This window comes from Nannospalax galili, unplaced genomic scaffold (assembly GCF_000622305.1).
Source record: "Nannospalax galili isolate Female #2095 unplaced genomic scaffold, S.galili_v1.0 scaffold347, whole genome shotgun sequence".
NCBI lineage: Eukaryota > Metazoa > Chordata > Mammalia > Rodentia > Spalacidae > Nannospalax > Nannospalax galili.
In genome coordinates this window covers 455,735-474,914 of record NW_008355793.1, presented here as the reverse complement: position 1 = coordinate 474,914, position 19,180 = coordinate 455,735, and the positions used below count along the sequence as shown (strand labels likewise).

At 35.9% G+C, this 19,180-nt stretch overlaps 1 protein-coding gene across 1 annotated transcript; it reads right to left on the bottom strand.

Annotated features, from left to right (window-relative positions):
• Positions 1-2,467: 2,467 nt before the first annotated feature.
• Positions 2,468-6,495, bottom strand: LOC103750533 (olfactory receptor 14C36-like). The gene is made up of 2 exons (XM_008853629.2): positions 6,370-6,495; positions 2,468-3,412 (listed from the first exon to the last, which is right to left on the bottom strand). The coding sequence occupies exons 1-2, from the start codon at positions 6,493-6,495 to the stop codon at positions 2,468-2,470; spliced, it is 1,071 nt and encodes a 356-aa protein (XP_008851851.2).
• Between the last annotated feature and the right edge of the window lie 12,685 nt (positions 6,496-19,180).

Below are 19,180 nucleotides of genomic sequence, written 5' to 3'. Positions count from 1 at the left end.
TGGGTGTGGGTTCATGACTAGAGTAAGGACAGGGTGCAGAGGGGTGGCTCAGATTCTAGGGAAATCAAGAGACAGTGGGCAGGGTCTGCTTTACCAGAGTAGTATTGTGCAGAGATAGGAATCTTTGTCAGGCAGATAAGGAGGGCCAGAGCCAAGTTGTTGGTGGGGAGAGCCTGTGGTGATTTAAGAGGATTGGGGTAGTCTGGGATAGGAAGATAGACAAGATATCTGAGGCAGAAGAGCAGGAGTTGGCCAGGAGCAAAGACTAGAAGGAAGACAGGACACAGGGGGGAGAGAGGAGGTGTTTAGGTTTCAGGGGATTCAAGAAGCAGTCATTTTATTTTATCACCCAGTTTAATTTTCAGTCAGGCTTGAATGCATAAGACCATCAGATACTCTTTTCTTTGAGATCTGAGTCAAACCAATATAGGCCAGTGGTGCCTTTAGACCTATGTAGGAATAAAAGGAATGTATATTCTTTTTCTTTGCTCATGAGTGACCACATAAAAAGAGGTATTGTCATATTTTCTCCCTTTTCTCATTGATAGGACCTGAGCTGTCAAGCATCTCTCCCTTCTTTATTAGTGTCCTCAAAGAAGATAGAGCCTATTTGGATTATTCACTCTTAGCAATGTAACTTCTTTAATAATGGCTTTGACCTTAATGACTTGCCAAAACTAAATTGATAGATTGATTTTTCATAAATCTTTCCTTCACTTAGGGAAGACAGGACAAATTTTGATCAAGTATTTGGAGCAAGAGACCTGGAACTGACCTGGAAGCCTCCTCCCTGAAGATTAGCTTTCATAGTCTGAGAGGATACTATGCAAGCTAAGGGAGAAAAATCAATCAATGATCCAACCCAGCAGTAAAGTCAATTTCGGTACTTTTAAATAATTCATAGCAGAACAATATATATCTTTTGAAATACTTCCAAAGAATACCATATATAATTTGGGGGGATAGTTTCTTTTCTCATTTTTTATCCAAATTTCTTCAAAGTTATGACAGTAAATATTTATGAGATAACTAACCCATTCTACAAACACTGTCAAAAGTACACAGTTAAAATTACCTTGTACAACAGCTAAATGAAATAATTAGAGATTATATAGGTTTATAAATAATGTAATTGCTACTTATCTGGTTATCTATTCATAAATGTTATTGAACATTTCATTCAGAAAATGCATGAGAATTATCCTAGTGATATAAACCATAATAAATATAAATATTGTCTAGTAGTGTGGTTTTAGCTTGTTAGAAACTGGCATTTGAGCATGGAGTGGTTAAATAATACAGTTAGTTAAGGTGGAAATACAGTTATCCTCAAAAGAAGATCGTCTTTCACCATTCAGACAAAGAGGTTGAAATAAAAATTTTCCTAATTCTCCCATTGAGAACAGGCATGTTTTCCTGTTTGAAATGATTGAAACATGAGTGATGAGTATTAATTATCTATCTATCATCTATCTATCTATCAACTATCTATGAATCTATCTATCATCTATCTACATCTATATATCTATCTATATCTATATTTATATCTATAGCTATCTATCTATCTATCTATCTATCATCTATCTATCAATATTTCTCCATTATCTTGTTTTTGTATGCTTTTAAACCAAGGCATTTATGTCATTATGAGCATCCACTGAGTTATACATTTATTTTACAAAAAATTTCTGTGTTCATGAGATATGTGGCTGTATGAATCAGTGCTTTATTTTATCAGAGTATCTTTTAAGAAATCATCAACTTAAGGAGGTGTAGAGATGGCTCAGCACATAAGAGCACTGATTGCTCTTGCAGAGTTCCCAGGTTCAATTCACAGCACCTGCATGGCGGCTATGATCTGTGTTTAACTCCAGTTCCAGGGGAATCCTAATTCCTCTTCTAACCTCTGCAGCATTGCATGACACTGGTGTACTCATGTACATGCAGGCAATACACTCATACATATAAGATAGAAATGACAAATAAAAAATATAAAAAATAAGTAAAAAAGGAATCATCAATTTGATAAATATATAATGAGTCAGAAAAATTAGAGAATAAATTCTAATGTTTAATGGTATTAAATTTTCATTATATATGTATTTGCAAAAATTATTGTCATAGCTTTTCACTACAGTTTATAAATGCTATAAAATCCTTCAAAAATTAAAACATATATTCCATGAATGTACACAGAGTTTAATATAACTTTATAATATATTATCTGCATGTGTCAAATAATCATATTGTACTCCATAGAAAATAATATGTTATAAAGTAATTATTTAGTCACTTGATAATAGAGGAAAAGGCAGTAGATAATTGTTATAATAAATATTTCACAGGTTCTAACAATTTAGTAGTTGAAGTATATAACATACAAATCTAAGAAAAGGAGTAAATTTTAAAGTTTGACTTTCAGTGATATTCTAGGAGTAACCTAAACTGACCTTTATAATTTTGAGGGCTAAATTATTCTCAACATTATTTTCCTCACAGCTTCCTTTATCTGTTTGTTTCTTAGACTGTAGATGATAGGATTTAAGAATGGTGGAATAATGGTATAAAATACAGACAGAATAATGTCCTGAACAACTTCTGAGATAATTGGAGGTCTTAGATACACATAGGCAGCAGAGCTAAGGAACACAGACACCACAATAATATGAGGGACACAGGTGGAAAAGGCCTTTCTTCTCTCTTCTTTGACTGAAAACTTCAACACAGTTGAAAATATGTGAATATATGATACAGAAATGAAGATAAAGCAGCCACCATCAATGATGATGGCAGTCAGAAGAATTAAGAGCTTGTTGTTAAAGGTGTCTGAACAAGAGAGCTTCAACAAAGGGGGGATGTCACAGAAGAATTGAGGGACCAGGTTAGAGTGACAGAAGGACAACTGGAATGTTTTCACAGTGTGACAACCTGCTATGACAAGGCCAAGGATTAGGGAAGCCAAAGTCATCTGAACACAGAATTGGTGGTTCATGATCACAGGGTAGTGGAGGGGCTGGCAGATGGCCACATAGCGGTCCTGTGCCATCACAGTCAGGAAGAGAATCTCTACACATCCACAAAACATGACTAAGAAGATCTGTGCAGCACAGCCAGTCACAGAAATTCCCCTGTTGTCAGTGAGAGAGTTGACACAGGCTTTGGGGACTGTGATAGAAACGTAGCACATGTCTAAGATGGACAGATTCCTGAGGAAAAAGTACATGGGTGTGTGGAGGTTGTGGTCAATGGTGCTAACCATGATGATGGTTATGTTCCCTAGCAGGCTGCCCAGGTACATAAGTAGAAACAGCATGCTTATCAGGAGCCTGAGTGTCCAAGTCTCAGCAAAAAATTCGAGGAGAAACTCAGTCACCATGGTGGAATTGGGTATATTCTGAAGCTGCAGGTTCATCTGAAAATGGAAAGTAATGAAAGAGAACAAGCACAAAATAATAAGCGACTAATTTTTCCCTTCACTTTATTTACTTTTGTTCTCTAAAAATGACCTACGCGTGTGAAAAATCAAGTATTTTTTTTTTGTCTGTACATACTTTTACCATGGTAGTAGTTATTGTATAAGATCCTAAGATATGTTGTGTAGTCCATCTAATTAATCCATAGCATGCATGATTAATCAGTTTCTATAATAATAGGCATCTCATGAAATTTAGCATTTTTAAAATTTTATTATTTTTATGTGTATGCGTGTATTGCCTGCATGTAGGTAAGTGCACCCATGTCATGCAGTGCCTAGGGAGGTCAGAAGAGGCTGTCTGATCCCCCGGGACTGGAGTTATGGACAGTTGTTTGATGCCATGTGGGTGCTGGGAATAGAACCCAGGTCTTCTGCAAGAACAGTCAGCGTTCTTGACCACTGAGCCATCTCTCTACCCCAAAATTTATTTTAATGAAGATTAATTTGATTTTATATGGCACATTCCTAGAATAAATGAATTATTAGCACCCTTTATCAATGGCTAGAGAATTTGAGCTATGGAATCTATAAATTTATGTTTTTAATGCAATTATTATATATTTATATCTGTATATAGTAGTTTTTGTTCTATGAATGTACTCATCACACACAGAACCACCTGCATGAGGAGGGATGGAGGGAGAAAGTGAAAGATGACAGACATTTTGGTACAAAACAGTTTGGAAAAGAGAGAGGGAGATGTACTAGGGTGAAGGGAGTTTTTAACAAAAACACTCCATGACTAGGAAGTCTGAGATCTGCAGAACAGGCTAGGAGTCTGGAACCTGTCACAGTTATACTGTCATTCTTGCTGCTGAATTTCCTCCTCTTAGTGAGAATTCTCATTTTGCTGAATTTCAATAATACTATAGATGATAATCTGCTTTATTTAAAATTAGTGTTTGAATATTGGGTTAATGTGTACAAAATACGTGGTTAGCAAAATCTTGATTAATTTTATTAAATAACTAGAACCTGGAGGAAAGCCAACTTTATATATAAACATCTTTCCATCCCTGACAGTATTTTGCTGTTGTTGTTGATTTTATGTTGAACATCAAGTTTAGCTGATTTGAATGCACAGCAGGAAGTGCTGCCTTGTGCTTTTGAACTGTGATCTGAACACTGCACATTTTCCACATATTTCTTCTGACGATCTTTTTCAAGACGAGCACAGATACTGTTTTCAGGTTTTCTCACATTTCTGACAACCTGGAATTCGCATGGCATCTAAGTGTGGTAAGAATCAGTGTCTGATTTGTATCCCTTTATAAAAAAGTCCTAAGCTACAGTTTTATGGAAAATGAGTTTGGCCATGACTACATTGGGAGACAATGGTCATGGCAGAAAGAATAAATCCTTGAAGAGAATATTTCTATATAGGAATAAGGAAATTTGAATGTTTGTGGTGATTTTTAAAATATGTGGTATATGATACTATGAAATCCTAATGAATTTATCACTGTAAACTACTAATTAGAAGGTGGTATATTTTAGTATCTACATTTTCAATCTGTCAGAAAAATTAAAATTTTAAATGAAAATATTGATATTTTTACACTAGGTCATAAATCCATTTCAACTCTAAAATTGGTATGGAAACTTTCTCAGCACTTAAAAGGACATTCCCTAATTTAACATGATTTAAATCCTCCCCCTCCCCCAGATAATAGGAACTCAGTCTGTGTTTTCAACCTATAACACATTTGTATATTTTCCTTTAGGATATGCTCCTTGTCATTACTTCTTTTGAATTTTTATAAAATTTTATATACCTATCTGATCACTAAAATGTCAACTAAACAAATAATTTCAGCTCCAAAAAACGATATGAATTTTAATCTTAAATGGTTAAAGCAGTATAAACCCAAGATTACAAAAAACACCAATATTTAACATAGTAAGTTATTTAAGTTTTGCCTTATTCAAAGTATTTAGTTACAAATCTGCTAGAATGCAATGAAAATAGGAAGAACTACAGTAGAGTAAAACAAAATTCTACTTTTGCATCCTGATATTACTGATGGAACAATATAAAAAATAACAAATGATGTCCTCTCAGGAAAATAATTAAATAAAACTAAGTAATGTCTCATTAACTTAAAGACACTCAATGAGACCTGTCCCCAATAATTATAATTGTAGGGTAACTGGTCTTTATTTATAATACGTCCTAAAGAAAATCTCAATGCTGAGTAAAAGGTCACTACGAAGTCATAGACTAACCTAAAAAAATCTAGATATCACAGATAAAGTTAAGCATAATGACAAGTTCAAACTGATGTAACCTTATGAATAAAATATGGTTAGTATACTACAATTAATATACTATAACAATATGCAGTACTGAAAATATTTTGATTTTATACAAAATCAAGAAGGAATGAAGGAAATATTAAACATTTTTAACACTACAAAATTGAATGAATGAATAATATGAAAACAATGATGTCACGAATTCATAACAAAATGCAACAGTAATAAATGTGAAGGGATTTTGATTCAAATTAAAGGCAATCTCTGGTCACCTTGATAAAATGCTATGTAACATTTTTATGAACTCCTTATGAGAGCACAAAAGTCATCATAGTACTAAAAAATGGACAAAATATTCAAATCATATCACTTTGTAAAGTTATCAAATCAGGAACAAGACAGCATCAAGAGAGAAATAAAACAGCAATAAAAGAGACAGAAATTAACAAATCTAAAACAGGTGCTGAAGTAGCCATAGTTACATTTTTTCTTTTACTTGAAAAAATTAATTTGGTGTTTTAGATTAAGAACCTCCAAATTTTAACAATCTAAAATGCACAAAAATTAATTATTATTCTGACGACAGATAATTGATTCATATGGAAAAATGAGTATTTATATTATTTCAAAAGATTTACTTTGTGTGCTTGACTGTCTTTGTGTGCATCACAGATGAGAACAGATTCCCAAGGAGTAAGGAAGAGGTCATCAGAGACCCTGGAGATGGGGTTCAGACAATTATGAGCTAGCTGCTGTGCATCCATGGAGGTAAACTCACGTCCTCTAGAAAAGCAGCTCATATAGCCAGCCCTAATAACAACTTAACTTTATTCATATTGTTTACATCATGGTAAAAAAAAAAAACTTTCTTCATTTTAAACAATGATAAGACAATGTTTTGTTAGGTGATAATATACAAAAAATTTCTCTTCCAAACAAATAATATTATGGCACCTTTAGAATCTATATCTGAATATAAGTTCACAGAGATCCCTAAAGGTCAGAAGTTAAAATAGTGACAGACGAATTTAAAAACATAGCAGAAGATGAGAACCAAATGAGAAAGTGGCTAATTTGAAAGTAATTTATTTTAATTTTAAGTTTATGCACTTTCCAAATGAAATAATCTAAATATAAATCAAAACTGAGAAACAGGAAATAAGAAACATCAATCCAGAATCAACAAGGTGTTTTAACAGTAAACTTTCACTAGTGAGTCATAATCTATATGGAAATAATTTTAAAATTCAGATGTGAAGACCATGAACTTAATAGAAATATATGAAAATTCACCTCAAAAGTATCACGATTATATTTTTTCCTTTTGTGTAGAATATTCCTTAGACATAGATGCGTCACTTTTCCAACATTTTAATCACCACCTATCAAGGTATTCGCGATTCAATATTCATGTATTTGTAACAGCATGAAGGACCTGGCAGACATTATACCAAGTGAAATGAGTCAGATACACGGCTAAACCAAAAGAAGTCTTAACCAGTTATAAGAGAAATCAAATCACCCAAGATTTTTTTCAACTTCAGAATAATCTAAAAATCAATAACAAAAAACTAATTAGGACATTACCTAATGCCTGTAAAAATTATATAAGGAAAACAAAGATGCATAAAAAGGGGAATCTGAAAATATTAATAACATTGAAAAACTAATGTTGAATAATGTAGAAAGGTTAGTCGTGTAAATGAAAGTATAAGAGAAACATTAACATATATGTCACAGAAATACATGTTACAGAAATACAACACAGTAGGATTAACAACTATCTGCCAATAGCTTTATCAAATTGCATAGTCAGAAGAAATGAAGAAATTAAAAAAAAATACAACCCATATAAAATAAGTTTAAAAAGATAATAGGAAATCATTTCAAACCTGCTATAAATTACCATACTGAATTGATAATTAAATACCTCCCAACAAAGAATAATCAGGAATTGATTTGTTTCATGTACAACTTCAAATAAACATGAAGGAAATTTTCTTCCAATAAATGAAAAGTAAGGGTCCACTTATATATTGATCACAATGAAAATAGTTTCACCTACATCCAAAATCATGACAAAGGAACCACAACAAAATTCAATTGAGGCCAATAACCTTGAGGAACCAAATTATAAACACCTTGAAAAATATTAGCATATAGACTAAAAATTAATTTAAAAATTTAAAAAGAAAAAGGAAGTGTTAAGAAATAAACATTGTGTGAATGGCCAATTAGTGTATAGGAGGTATAAAAATGCTTAATTAGGAATGAATTGACTTCTCAGTTAATAATCTTGAACAGCTGAATATTCATGTGCAGAACAATGCAATTGGACTTTTATCTTTTCCTTAAAAAAAAACCAAACACAGTTGGTTGTACAGGCCTTTAATCCCATCCCTTAGGAGCCAGAGGATTTGAATTTAGGCCAGCCTGTTCTATATCAGGTGTTTCTGGCAAACTGCCCTGGAAGCTAACAGAAGCATTCTTTACATTAGCCTTGAGATTACTTATCGGGAGTGATGCCCAGTGTACATATTGCATACACAGACAAATGAGACTTATCAAACTGAAACTTGTGCACGTCAAAGGAATAAATCCGTAGAGCATAGAGTCAGGTATGGAATAGAGGAAAACATTTGGAACTATGCTACTTACTGGATTTAATAATTAAAATGAATAAAGTACATTTTCCATACAAAATAAATAGTAAAAGTGCTAATTGGGCTGAGAACCTGAAAATGAATTTATTTATATAAATAAAAACAATCTTATGAACTGAAGCTTTGTATGATTGATAGTAACAGCCACAATGAGACATTTCTTCACAGATACTGGGACAGCTGCTGTCAAATGAATAATTGATGGTGAAAAGCCCTTTGCAGAAAGTCAACCATTTACACTATTGGTGCAGGTTGTAATGGTCCAGTCTCTTTAGAAATCATTGTGGAAATTTCTCAAAAAAGGCAACAATAAGAGCAACCAAAATACAAACACCTGGAAACAGAAGTTCTCCAGCCATTTCACATCTGAGTACATATCTGAAAAATAAAACATATTTGTAGTGATATCTCTGTTCTTACATCAATACTAGAATTATTGACAAAAACAAAAGTATGGAAGATACTAAATGTCAATCAAAGATGAAATGATAGAGTAATTCTAATATATCTATACAATCACAGATACTCATTCTTAGATAATATAGAAACTTGCCAAATTGGAATTTTAGTTTTAAATATAAATAGGACTTATTTTAATTGATATACATATTATCAAAAATGGATAATCTTATAGAATATTTGTTATAAAACCACACATGAAAGGACAAGCATAACATAAATACATATACAGAAGCTGACTGTTGAATGCTCTCTGCTTTTATGAGTCATTTTTATATGGAAAATATTCATTTTCATCACCACTTGGTGGAGTTATTTATCAAAGAAAACCAAATTCCAGTTGTGAAACATAATAATCCCACCCACTGAACCACCATATATGGAGTCCATAATTTATGGTATTCTATGATATTCATTAAATATTACCAAATGTTTCTCATGTTTTTCTTCAATGTATGGTATGGAACTTACTACATTCTGAAAAATCGGTGGATACTCTACACTGACAAACTTTCCAAATTTAGTTGATTTTTTTCACACATCAAATATCATAAACAGAATGGCAAGAAATCTGGATGAGATTTATTTTATGGTTTAGAGTCCTGTCTTAAATTCAAAGGATTATTCTTTGAACAAAACACACCAAATTATATAAATTTAACATATGCATTTCAAAGTTGGGAGCAGTAGCACGTGGGTCATCACAGCACCTGGTGCTGATACTTACCAAATTCCAGGTCAAGACCAGTCTGAGCTACAGGATGAGACTTCATTGCAAAATCATCATTAAATAAATGAATAAACAAAAAAATACAGTTTTGTGTGACTTTTGTCCTATATCAGTAAAGTGAATTTAAAATTGCAAAAAAATCTTAAGAGGTCTTTTCATAAAATACGGATATACATTCAATACTGTAAAATACAGAATAATGGAAGCATGACTGTTTCTGATATTATCCATGCCCAGGTTTGGATAGGTGAGAGCTTGAGTTACTTGAAACTGCTTAATTCTTGCTTTTCTAATAAAGTCATAATCTGTAAATGTCAATCATTGATTATCCTTCTTGGTAATTATTCTCACACGTATCTTGAGATTGTCACCATATACAACTTAGTTTGGATACCACACAAGTTTCACAAAGAAACAGGTACTGATTCTGTATAAACTAACTTAGATATATAAATCTTTTGATATATTCATATTTAAAATATTTCATTATGAAATTTTCACACTAAATGTAACTTAAAACTTCATTGAATTAGTGAAACTTTTCCAAGTAAAAATATATGACATACTGCTTCCCTGGGCCTGCATGACCCACAGGCCTCTCTCCAGGGTAAGTTGATTGCGTCCTCTGTGCTATGACTCCCCCAGCCTCATCACCTTCCTAGCTCCCCTGCCCATCTCTCCTCCTAGCCTGGGGCCTGTCAAATTCCTTGTCTTGGTGCCCCAGATACCAGGGGTACCACCACTGTTTCCAGATCCTTTGCATTCAGACCAACCCAGGTGCTTCTGGGGTCTGAAGGAACCCTCTGGCCCTGGCCCTGCCCTCACCTCCCTCTGTTTCCCTGGACCTGCACAACCCACCATCCTCTTTTTTGGAAGCTGGGGTTGACCTTTCCTCTTCCTGATCATTTGCATTCAGACCAACCCAGTTCCTCAGTGCAGTCCCCAGGAGTCCTTCGAACTGCTTCCCACCCCCATTTCCCTTTAAATCTTTGAGTCAACTGCTCTAGACCAGCATCTTTCTTGGGCTCTGCTCCCAAGCCAGTCCAACCCCCAAATTCCTGAGGCCAAAATCTTTCCTGGAGGGATCCAGACCTTAGGAGAAAGCCTGAGAGAATATGATACTCATCTGATTTGGGCCTCTGTGGGAACTCCTGAAGATAAAACCAACTTGGTCACGCCAAAATAAAATCAAAAAGAGAACTGGAAGCTTAGAGGAACCAGCTTTTCATGCACAAAAAGTAAGCCACAAAGAAACATAAAGTTTACCAAAAGAAGCAGACTTAAACTTATAGTCTTGAGTCTCACACAAGAATCAGAAACTACAAAAGAAATTCACATGTCAAAATCACAGAGAAAAAATAACATGAAAAACTAAAATAACGTAACCCCACTAAATACCAGTAGTCCTCTAGAAGAGTACAATGAGAGCCCCCTAGACATAATGCAGGACATGGAACTCAAAAGAACAATTATAAAAGAATTCAATGAGTTTAAAGAACACAAAGAAATCAAAGAACTGAAGGAAGGTAGGGATAAACTTCTGAATGAATCCCGAAAAGAGCTAGAAATATTGAAGACTACTCAGGTTGATATGAAGAAGGTCATGAAATACTCAGTAAGCCAATTAGAAACAACAGGAGAAAGCCTCACCATTAGGATGAATGAAATGGAAAACAGAGTATCAAGACTGGAAGATAAAGTAGATGAAGTAGACCACTTAAGCAAAGGTTATGAAAAATTTAAGAAAGCATAAAAATGGAATATGCAGGAATTGTGTGACATCATAAAAAGACCAAACTTATGAATCATAGGCATACAGGAAGGAGAAGAATTCCAAGATAATGGCATGGTCCACATCTTCAACAGAATCATTGAGAAAATTTTGCAAAATTAAAGAAAGAAATTCCCATGCAAATACAAGAAGCATACAAAACACCAAGATGACCAAAAAAAGAAAATCTCCATGGCAAATCATATTAAAAATACTAAAAGTAAAAGAGAGAGAGAGAGAGAGAGAGAGAGAGAGAGAGAGAGAGAGACAATACTGAAAGCTACAAAAGAGAAATAGCAAGTCACATATAAAGGAAAACCCATTAGGATGATAGATGACTTTTCAGTGAAAACTATGAAAGCCAGAAGAGCCTGGACCAAAGTATTCCCAGACTTAAATTACCACAGATGCAAACCCAGATTACTACACCCAGCCATAATATGTATTATAGTTGAAAGGGAAAGAATAATCTTCTTTGACACAAATAAGTTGAAGGGATTCATGTCCACAAAACCAGCCCTTCAGAGAGTTCTGGAAGCAATAAAAAGAGCTGAAGAAAGAAATGACTATACACAAGGAGTGACAAAGAAATTCAATGAAGGTATAACTGTGGAGAACTACAGCTACATCACTAATGTAAATAGAAATAAAAATGACAGGATTCAATACTGATCTTTCATTTAAATATTAATGGATTGAACTCTCCAGTCAAAAGACATAGACTAGGTGAATGGATTAAGTAGCAAAACACATCTTTTTGTTGTCTCCAAGAAACTCATCTCACTTTCAAGGACAGACACTATCTTAAAGTGAAAGGATGGAAACAATTAATCAAGCAAATGGTACTAAGAAAAAAGCAGGCCTTGCAATTCTAATATCTGACAAAATAGACTAAGCTAAAACTAATCAGAAGAGATAAAGGAGGCCACTTCATTCTGCTCAAAGAATCAATAAATCAAGAAGATATTACAATCATGAACATATATTCAACCAAACTCTGGTGCACCCAACTTCATAAAAACAGTACTACAGGATTTTAAGGCACAGACTTTTGGAAGATCCATAAGACAAGAGCAGGAAATTAAAGGAGTAGTAATTGGAAAAGAAGAGATCAAATTATCCCTTTTTGCAGAAGATATGATATGATTTCTAAGAGACACCAAAAATTCAAGCAGAAAACTACTAGAAATTATAAACATATTCAGTAAAGTGGCAGGTTACAAAATTAACGTATAAAAGTCTGTAGCCTTTCTATAAACCTATAACAAGCAATCAGAGAAAGAGCCCATGGAAACACTCCCCTTCACAATAGCTGCAAAAAAAAAAAAAAAGAAAGAAAGAAAATCTCGGAATAAACCTGACTAAAGATTTTAAAAACCGCTACAATGAAAATTTTAAATCTTAAAAAAAAAAGATTGAGGAAGACTTCAGAAGATCGAAGGACCTCCCATGTTCATGGATTGGAAGAATTAATATTTTGAAAATGACCATCCTACCAAAAGCCATTTATAGATCCAATGCAATGCCAATCAACACCCCATGACATTTTTCACAGAATTGGAAGAAGCCATCCTAAGGTGCGTATGGAAGCACAAAAGAAATCAGATAGCCAAAACAACCCTGAGCTCTAAGAGTGATCCTGGGAGATTTACTATACCAGATTTTAAGCTAAATTACAGAGCTATAGTCATAAATAACACATGGTACTGGCACAAAAATAAACAAATAAATCAATGGAACAAAATTGAAGACCCAAATAAGAGTAAATACAATTTCAACCATCTGATATTTGACAAAGGGGCCAAGAATATTCACTGGAGGAAGGGCATCAAGTTCATCAAATGGTGCTGGCAAAACTGGATTTCCACCTGTAGAAGAATGAAATTAAACCCCTATCCTTCACCCTGCACAAAAGTCAATTCCAAATGGATGAAAGACCTCAATGTAATGCCTGAAACTCTGAAACTATTAGAAGAAAACATTGGCAAAACCTACAAGATATAGGTGTAGGAAAGGATTTTTTACACCGGACATCAAATGCTCGGAAACAAGGGCAAGAATTAACAAATGGGACCTCATTAAACTAAAAAGCTTCTGTACATCAAAGGAGGCAACCAGGGAAGAGAAGAGAAAACCCACAGAATGGCAGAAAATTTTTTACCAGCGACACGTCTGACAGAGGTTTAATATCCTGAATAACGAACTCAAAAAACAGAGAATCAAGACATGAAGTAACCCAATTAAAAATGGGCTAAGAAGCTGAACAGAGAGTTCTCAAAAGAAGTACAGATGGCTATGAAGCATCTTAAAAGATGTTCAACATCACTAATAACTAATTAAATGCAAATTAAAACCACTTTAAGATTTCATCTTACCCCAGCCAGACTGCTGAGATCAAGAGAACAAATGATACCAAATGTTGGAAAGGATGTGGGGAAAGGGAAACACTCATCCACTGCTGATGAGGCTGCAAACTTGTTCAACCCCTATGGAAAGCAGTGTGGAGAACTCTGAAAACTACAGATAAACCTACCATTTGACCCAGTCATACCACTCCTTGGCATATACCCAAAAACTCATCCTATTGCAGAGACAATTGTACATCCATGTTTGTTGCTGCTCTTTTCACAATAGCTAAGAGATGGAAGTAACCTAAGTGTCCCTCAGTTGATGAGTGGATAATGAAAATGTGGTTCTTTATACGGTGGAGTTTTACTCAGAAGTTCAGAAAGATGAAATCATGAAACTTGCATGTAAACAGATGGAACTAGAAACTGTTATAGTAAGTGAAGTAACACAGACTCAAAAAAAAAAATTCGTCATATTTTCTCCTTCATATGTGGATCCTAGAACCAAACCATGATAAATGAGTATGTATCCAGACATAACTACTGGAACCAGGATAATGGAAAGGAACCAGGGAGGTAAAGGAAAAGAATCTGAAAGAGAAGAACAGTAGGAAACAGGCGTTAAAAGGGAGATGTGGATAAAAATTGGGTTAGTTTAAGGGACAGGGGCGGGTAGGGAATATAAGGAGCCTAGGGGATTAAGGGAAAGAAGCAGCTCAAGAGAGGTAGGACCATAGCAGAAGGGTATTATTAAAGGAGAAATTGGGGAAATGGGGGCACCTAAAGTGGGGAAACCAGATGGAGCAGTGAGACAATATGAGAGATAAATAGTGCCTTTCTAGTTTTGAAAACCAGAGGGAATCATATTACTCCTACAACTTACTAACAAATTATACATAGCAGATCAAGAAATATAAGTCTAGGTAAGTTTTATCCGAGAACAACTGGTCTTTACCCAAGATTTATTTATATGACACGCAGTAATTAAAAGTACCAGACTAGTGGAACTAACATTCTTGGATATTTAACAGGCAAACTTTGAGGTCTATAATAATTTTGGTCAGAGGGACATAAAGGAACGTTTTTGCTCCTTGTCTTCCTTGTAGATTAGTTCCAGGGGACTATGAGCATCTCTCAAAATGTTATGTAATTGTGGTGGGTCACCTGTCCTCTTGATCAAGGAGGCCAAGAAGACCAGATAGACTTTAACCAGTGTCCAGTCTACAAAGAGGAGGGTCAACACAGAGGAATCATTTCTTCCATGCTTCCAAGCAAAGCCAGCCATGGTTGAGTAGGACCTTTGACTTATCTTCATAGGCAGAACTGGTAAAAGAAAGGAGCAAGGGACTCCTCCCAATCCCATGTAACCACTGAGGAACAGATCCTCAAATGACCTTAAGAGTAAAAAATAAATTGTTTTATCTGGGACAACTGTATTGCCTTAAACTCCCAAAAGGAAAGTATAAGCAAAGATTAATGGGTCCAATATAATATTTAAGAGTCTATATGTGTAACTAAAGGCTACATAACAAGCAACAATGCCAGATAGGAGATACCTTCTTTTGAGTTGTTGGACAGTGTGGCCAAAGGGACTCCCAAATAGTAACCAAGCATAGAACTGGGAAGATTAACAGCAGACCCAAAACTTGTCTAAAGGAATATTGACAACTGATTATTGCTAGAAGAGGAACTGTAGGAAACCAGGATGCCAGGCCCTAGGGTGAGGTGAGCCTAAAACTTATATGTCCAGGCTGCATTCTCTGCTAAAGGGAGGGGCACTGAAAACAGTGGCTCTGATAACCCTTGTCTTTCAGAACACTGTTAGATTGGCAGGAGAAAGTGGCCCCTGCATAAAAGTGCAGGTTCCCTGCTGTATAGGAATGTATCTGGATCAATAACTCTTATCTCATCTCCTTGTCTTGGACAAATAACTCAGCTATCCCTGGCTAAAAGATAAGGCCAGGTTAAAGGTTTACTCCTGAGCTAAAAGCTAAAAATTCACCATGCTTTTAGCTCTAAGAAAGAAAACACTGTGGCCAGTAAATTACTGGATGGGCGTTGCAAACTTTGAGTAAAAGTTTAAGAACCCTTCTGGCGCCAACTAACAGACTAAATATCTGTTTCTTTGTACCCTAAATCTTTGTATGTGACTGCCATATCCCATGTGACTGGTAGTTCATTGGGATGTATAAAAAAATCTGAATTCTAAAATAAATCATCCTGTTGGGAACACACAGGTCCCAGAGTTTATGACTCTGTCGCTGATCAGACCCTCTGCCCCAAAGCCAGCAGGTCCCCCGCTAAGCAAAGCAAACCTGAGTCCCAACAACTGGCGCCTGAAACAGGGACCCTATTGGACCTCTGCTTCACTGAGGACAGCAATTCTCCCCCCTTCAGCTGATCGGATCCCCTTGTCACGCTGGTTCATAGGTAAGGGGCAATTGTAAATATGGGTAATTCTCTCTCTCCAGACCTGTCTCACTTCCAATCTATTCTTAAATGCATATGCTAAAGTGTAGAGGAATTAAATATACAGAAACTCAGATTAAGGCCTTTTCAGATATTAATATAGAATGTAATCCTTGGTTTCCTGCTATGGGAACTATTGACTTTGAATCTTGGAAAAGAGTAGGAGATAATGCACAGAATTATCAAAAGCAGGGAAAGGCTGTTCCTGTCTTCTGTTTCCCTCTCTGGTCTGCTCTTTGTTAGTGTCTCCAAATAGAAGAGGAACCCCCTCCCTCTGGGCCCAGCCACTTCCTCCTCTGCTCGCTCCCCCTGCCAGTCCTCCCTCCACAACAGCCCAATAGCAGGAACATTCTCAGTCTGCTACTCAGCTGCTGCACCTCCTCTGGGTGCTGTGAAGCTACCAGCACTCCCTCCTGCTGTGGCACAGCCTCTAGGATTGCAACCACCTGCCTCTTGTTCTATTAGAGAGGGGGAGTTGGCCCCCACTTTGGGATCTCTCCCCATGTCTCCTTCTCCCTCGGCATTCCCTATGGCATATGTTTCTTATACCTCACCCTCTGCTTCTGACCCTGATTCTCTCCTTCCCATGTTTCAAAATCTCCTCACAGGAGACACTTTCTCTAGAGAACCTCTGGCTCCCTTGCCATATCCATCCCTTCAGTTCTTTCCAGTTCACATCCCAGCTGGCCATGCAGCAGCTGACAACCCTGAACTTAGAATGCATAGTCCTTTTGGCTTTGAAAGCAATGTGCTAGGCGGTGACGGAAAATGGTATGCATGGTCATTTTACCATGGTCATCTTTGATCAGCTTAGCCATAAATTAGTCACTGCTTGGTACTTTAAACACCTAGCCCAGGCTGCCCTGTCCCTGGGACAATGGCTCCTTTTTCAGTCTAAATACTATGATGAGTGCACTGCACAGGCAGCAAGAAATGCTCAAACTAATGTTGATGTGACAGCTGACATGCTTAAGGGTGAAGGTCGATATGCTGATGCTGAGGCACAAAAGGTTTTACCAGCTCAATATTTTGATCAGGTGCGCCTCTATGCCTTGAGATCAGTGGTGAGACAGCAAGAGCTAGCTTAGCTGATCTCAAACAAAAGCCACAGGAGCAATGGGCTGAATTCTTAGCTAGGGTCTGATGAGCAGTAGAGGCTAAGGTTCCTCACATAGAAGCGGCCCAGATTTTAATAAAACTACTTGCTTATGATGGCTCAACTGAAGAATGTAAAGCAGCAATTGCTTCAGTAAAAAATCAAGATTTGTCTTCCTGGGTAACAGCTACTCAGGACATAGGCACAGTTTCAGCACAGGTTAGCATGATGGCAACGGCATTGGCAGAAGCTTTAGCTGCCCAAATGAAAGATCCATGCTTTAAATGTGGAAAAATGGGTCACTTTGTGAGACAATGCCCTCCCATAGATTGCAAGCATTTATCTGATCCCCCACCTTCAGGCTCGAGGCTTAAATCAAATAAAAAATGCCCTAAATGTCAAAAAAGTTTCCATGGGGCTAGAGATTGCCATTCTAACTTCAATAAAAATAGCAAAACTTTATCTCACGTTATTGTTAATCACTGTTTGTGTTTTTATTGTAAGTTTATTCACTTGCACTGCAATACCACCTCTAATCATACCTTAAAGCATGGGAAACAATTGCCTGTAGGATGGACCTTCTTTTGCAATAATGAAACCTATGTAGCACTGTCTTATGGATATCAAGGATTATATGTTATCTGATGTATAATGCCTTTGCTAATAACCCCTCCTGTAAAAAGAATGTGTAGATCTTTACCTGAAGACTGTGATGATTCTCTCAAGCTACTTGACCCAAAAGCTGTAGCTGTTACTTCTGTATTCTTACTCTCCATACCTGGTTTGGTAACTGGATTGCAAAATGAGATACCTAAACTTGCCTGTATAACTAGTAAAACAGCAAACATAACTGCAAAAATACTAGGAGAAATTAATCAGGGAATGGGAGAACTAAAACTGCTGTGCTATAAAATAGAGCTACTATAGACTATCTACTGTTAAAAAAATCACATGGGATGTGAACAATTTCCAGGAATCTGTTGTTTTAATTTGGGACTCCCAGATAGTAACCAAGCATAGAACTGGGAAAATCAAGAGCAGACCCCAATCTTACCTAAAGGAATATTGATAACTGACTATTGCTAGATGAGGAAAAACTGACCTTCCTAAAACAAAGACATCTAGATAGGCTGACTAGATTCACCAGATGAACAAATAGTGGGGAAAAGCTGGGGGTGCCAACAACACAGTGGACAGTAGCAGTTATAACAGAGTATAAGGGCTGTAGTAGGGGGAGGGAGGCTATGGGAGGGTGCCACCTGGGAAGTGGGTGTATAGTTGCATAAGATAGTTTGTGATGTTCTGTGTGATATACACACAAAAAAATTAACAAATTTTAAAAAAGATGTTTTATATTTGAGGAGGAAGCATGGATATTTACATCATGTTAATTATTAGAGGTTATAAACATTACCTTTGATATCTATCCGATGACTTCATAGACATAGACAAGAGCCAAGAATCCAAGTGCAACTGATTATGACTAGTAATAATCAGATAACATACAGATTAGAGGTGCATGCGCCAACATCTCAGTGATAGTAGCAAAACAATGAGTCTTTCTGCAAGGAACAATATATCCTAAAATTAAATGGAGATCTTTTTTAAAGTTTAAAAACTCATCCAATATTATGTCTTACAGGGCACATGTAGTTCAATGTTGTCTAATTGTATTAATTCAACTGTGAACCTAGAAACTTACAGCCACTTGTGAAAGAGATGTACTCTTGCTCTGGAGAGTGTTACAGAATATGTTAAAGCTGTAATGAAATGCTTCTTCTAATTATGTAGTTATTAAAAATTTAAAAATATATGACATAGTTGAAAACACAAAACAAACATATTAAATTTATCAAAGAGAAGACAGAATCAGAAGCCTTGGAAAATCATAGTGAGAAATTTAACCAGCCCTG

Excerpts from the sequence above, each read along its gene's own strand:
- LOC103750533 (XM_008853629.2), bottom strand. The coding sequence starts at position 6,495 with ATGGATGCACAGCAGCTAGCTCATAATTGTCTGAACCCCATCTCCAGG. Across the intron at positions 3,413-6,369 it reads AAGACAGTCAAGCACACAAA|ATGAACCTGCAGCTTCAGAA; the intron begins GTAAATCTTTTG and ends TTCCATTTTCAG.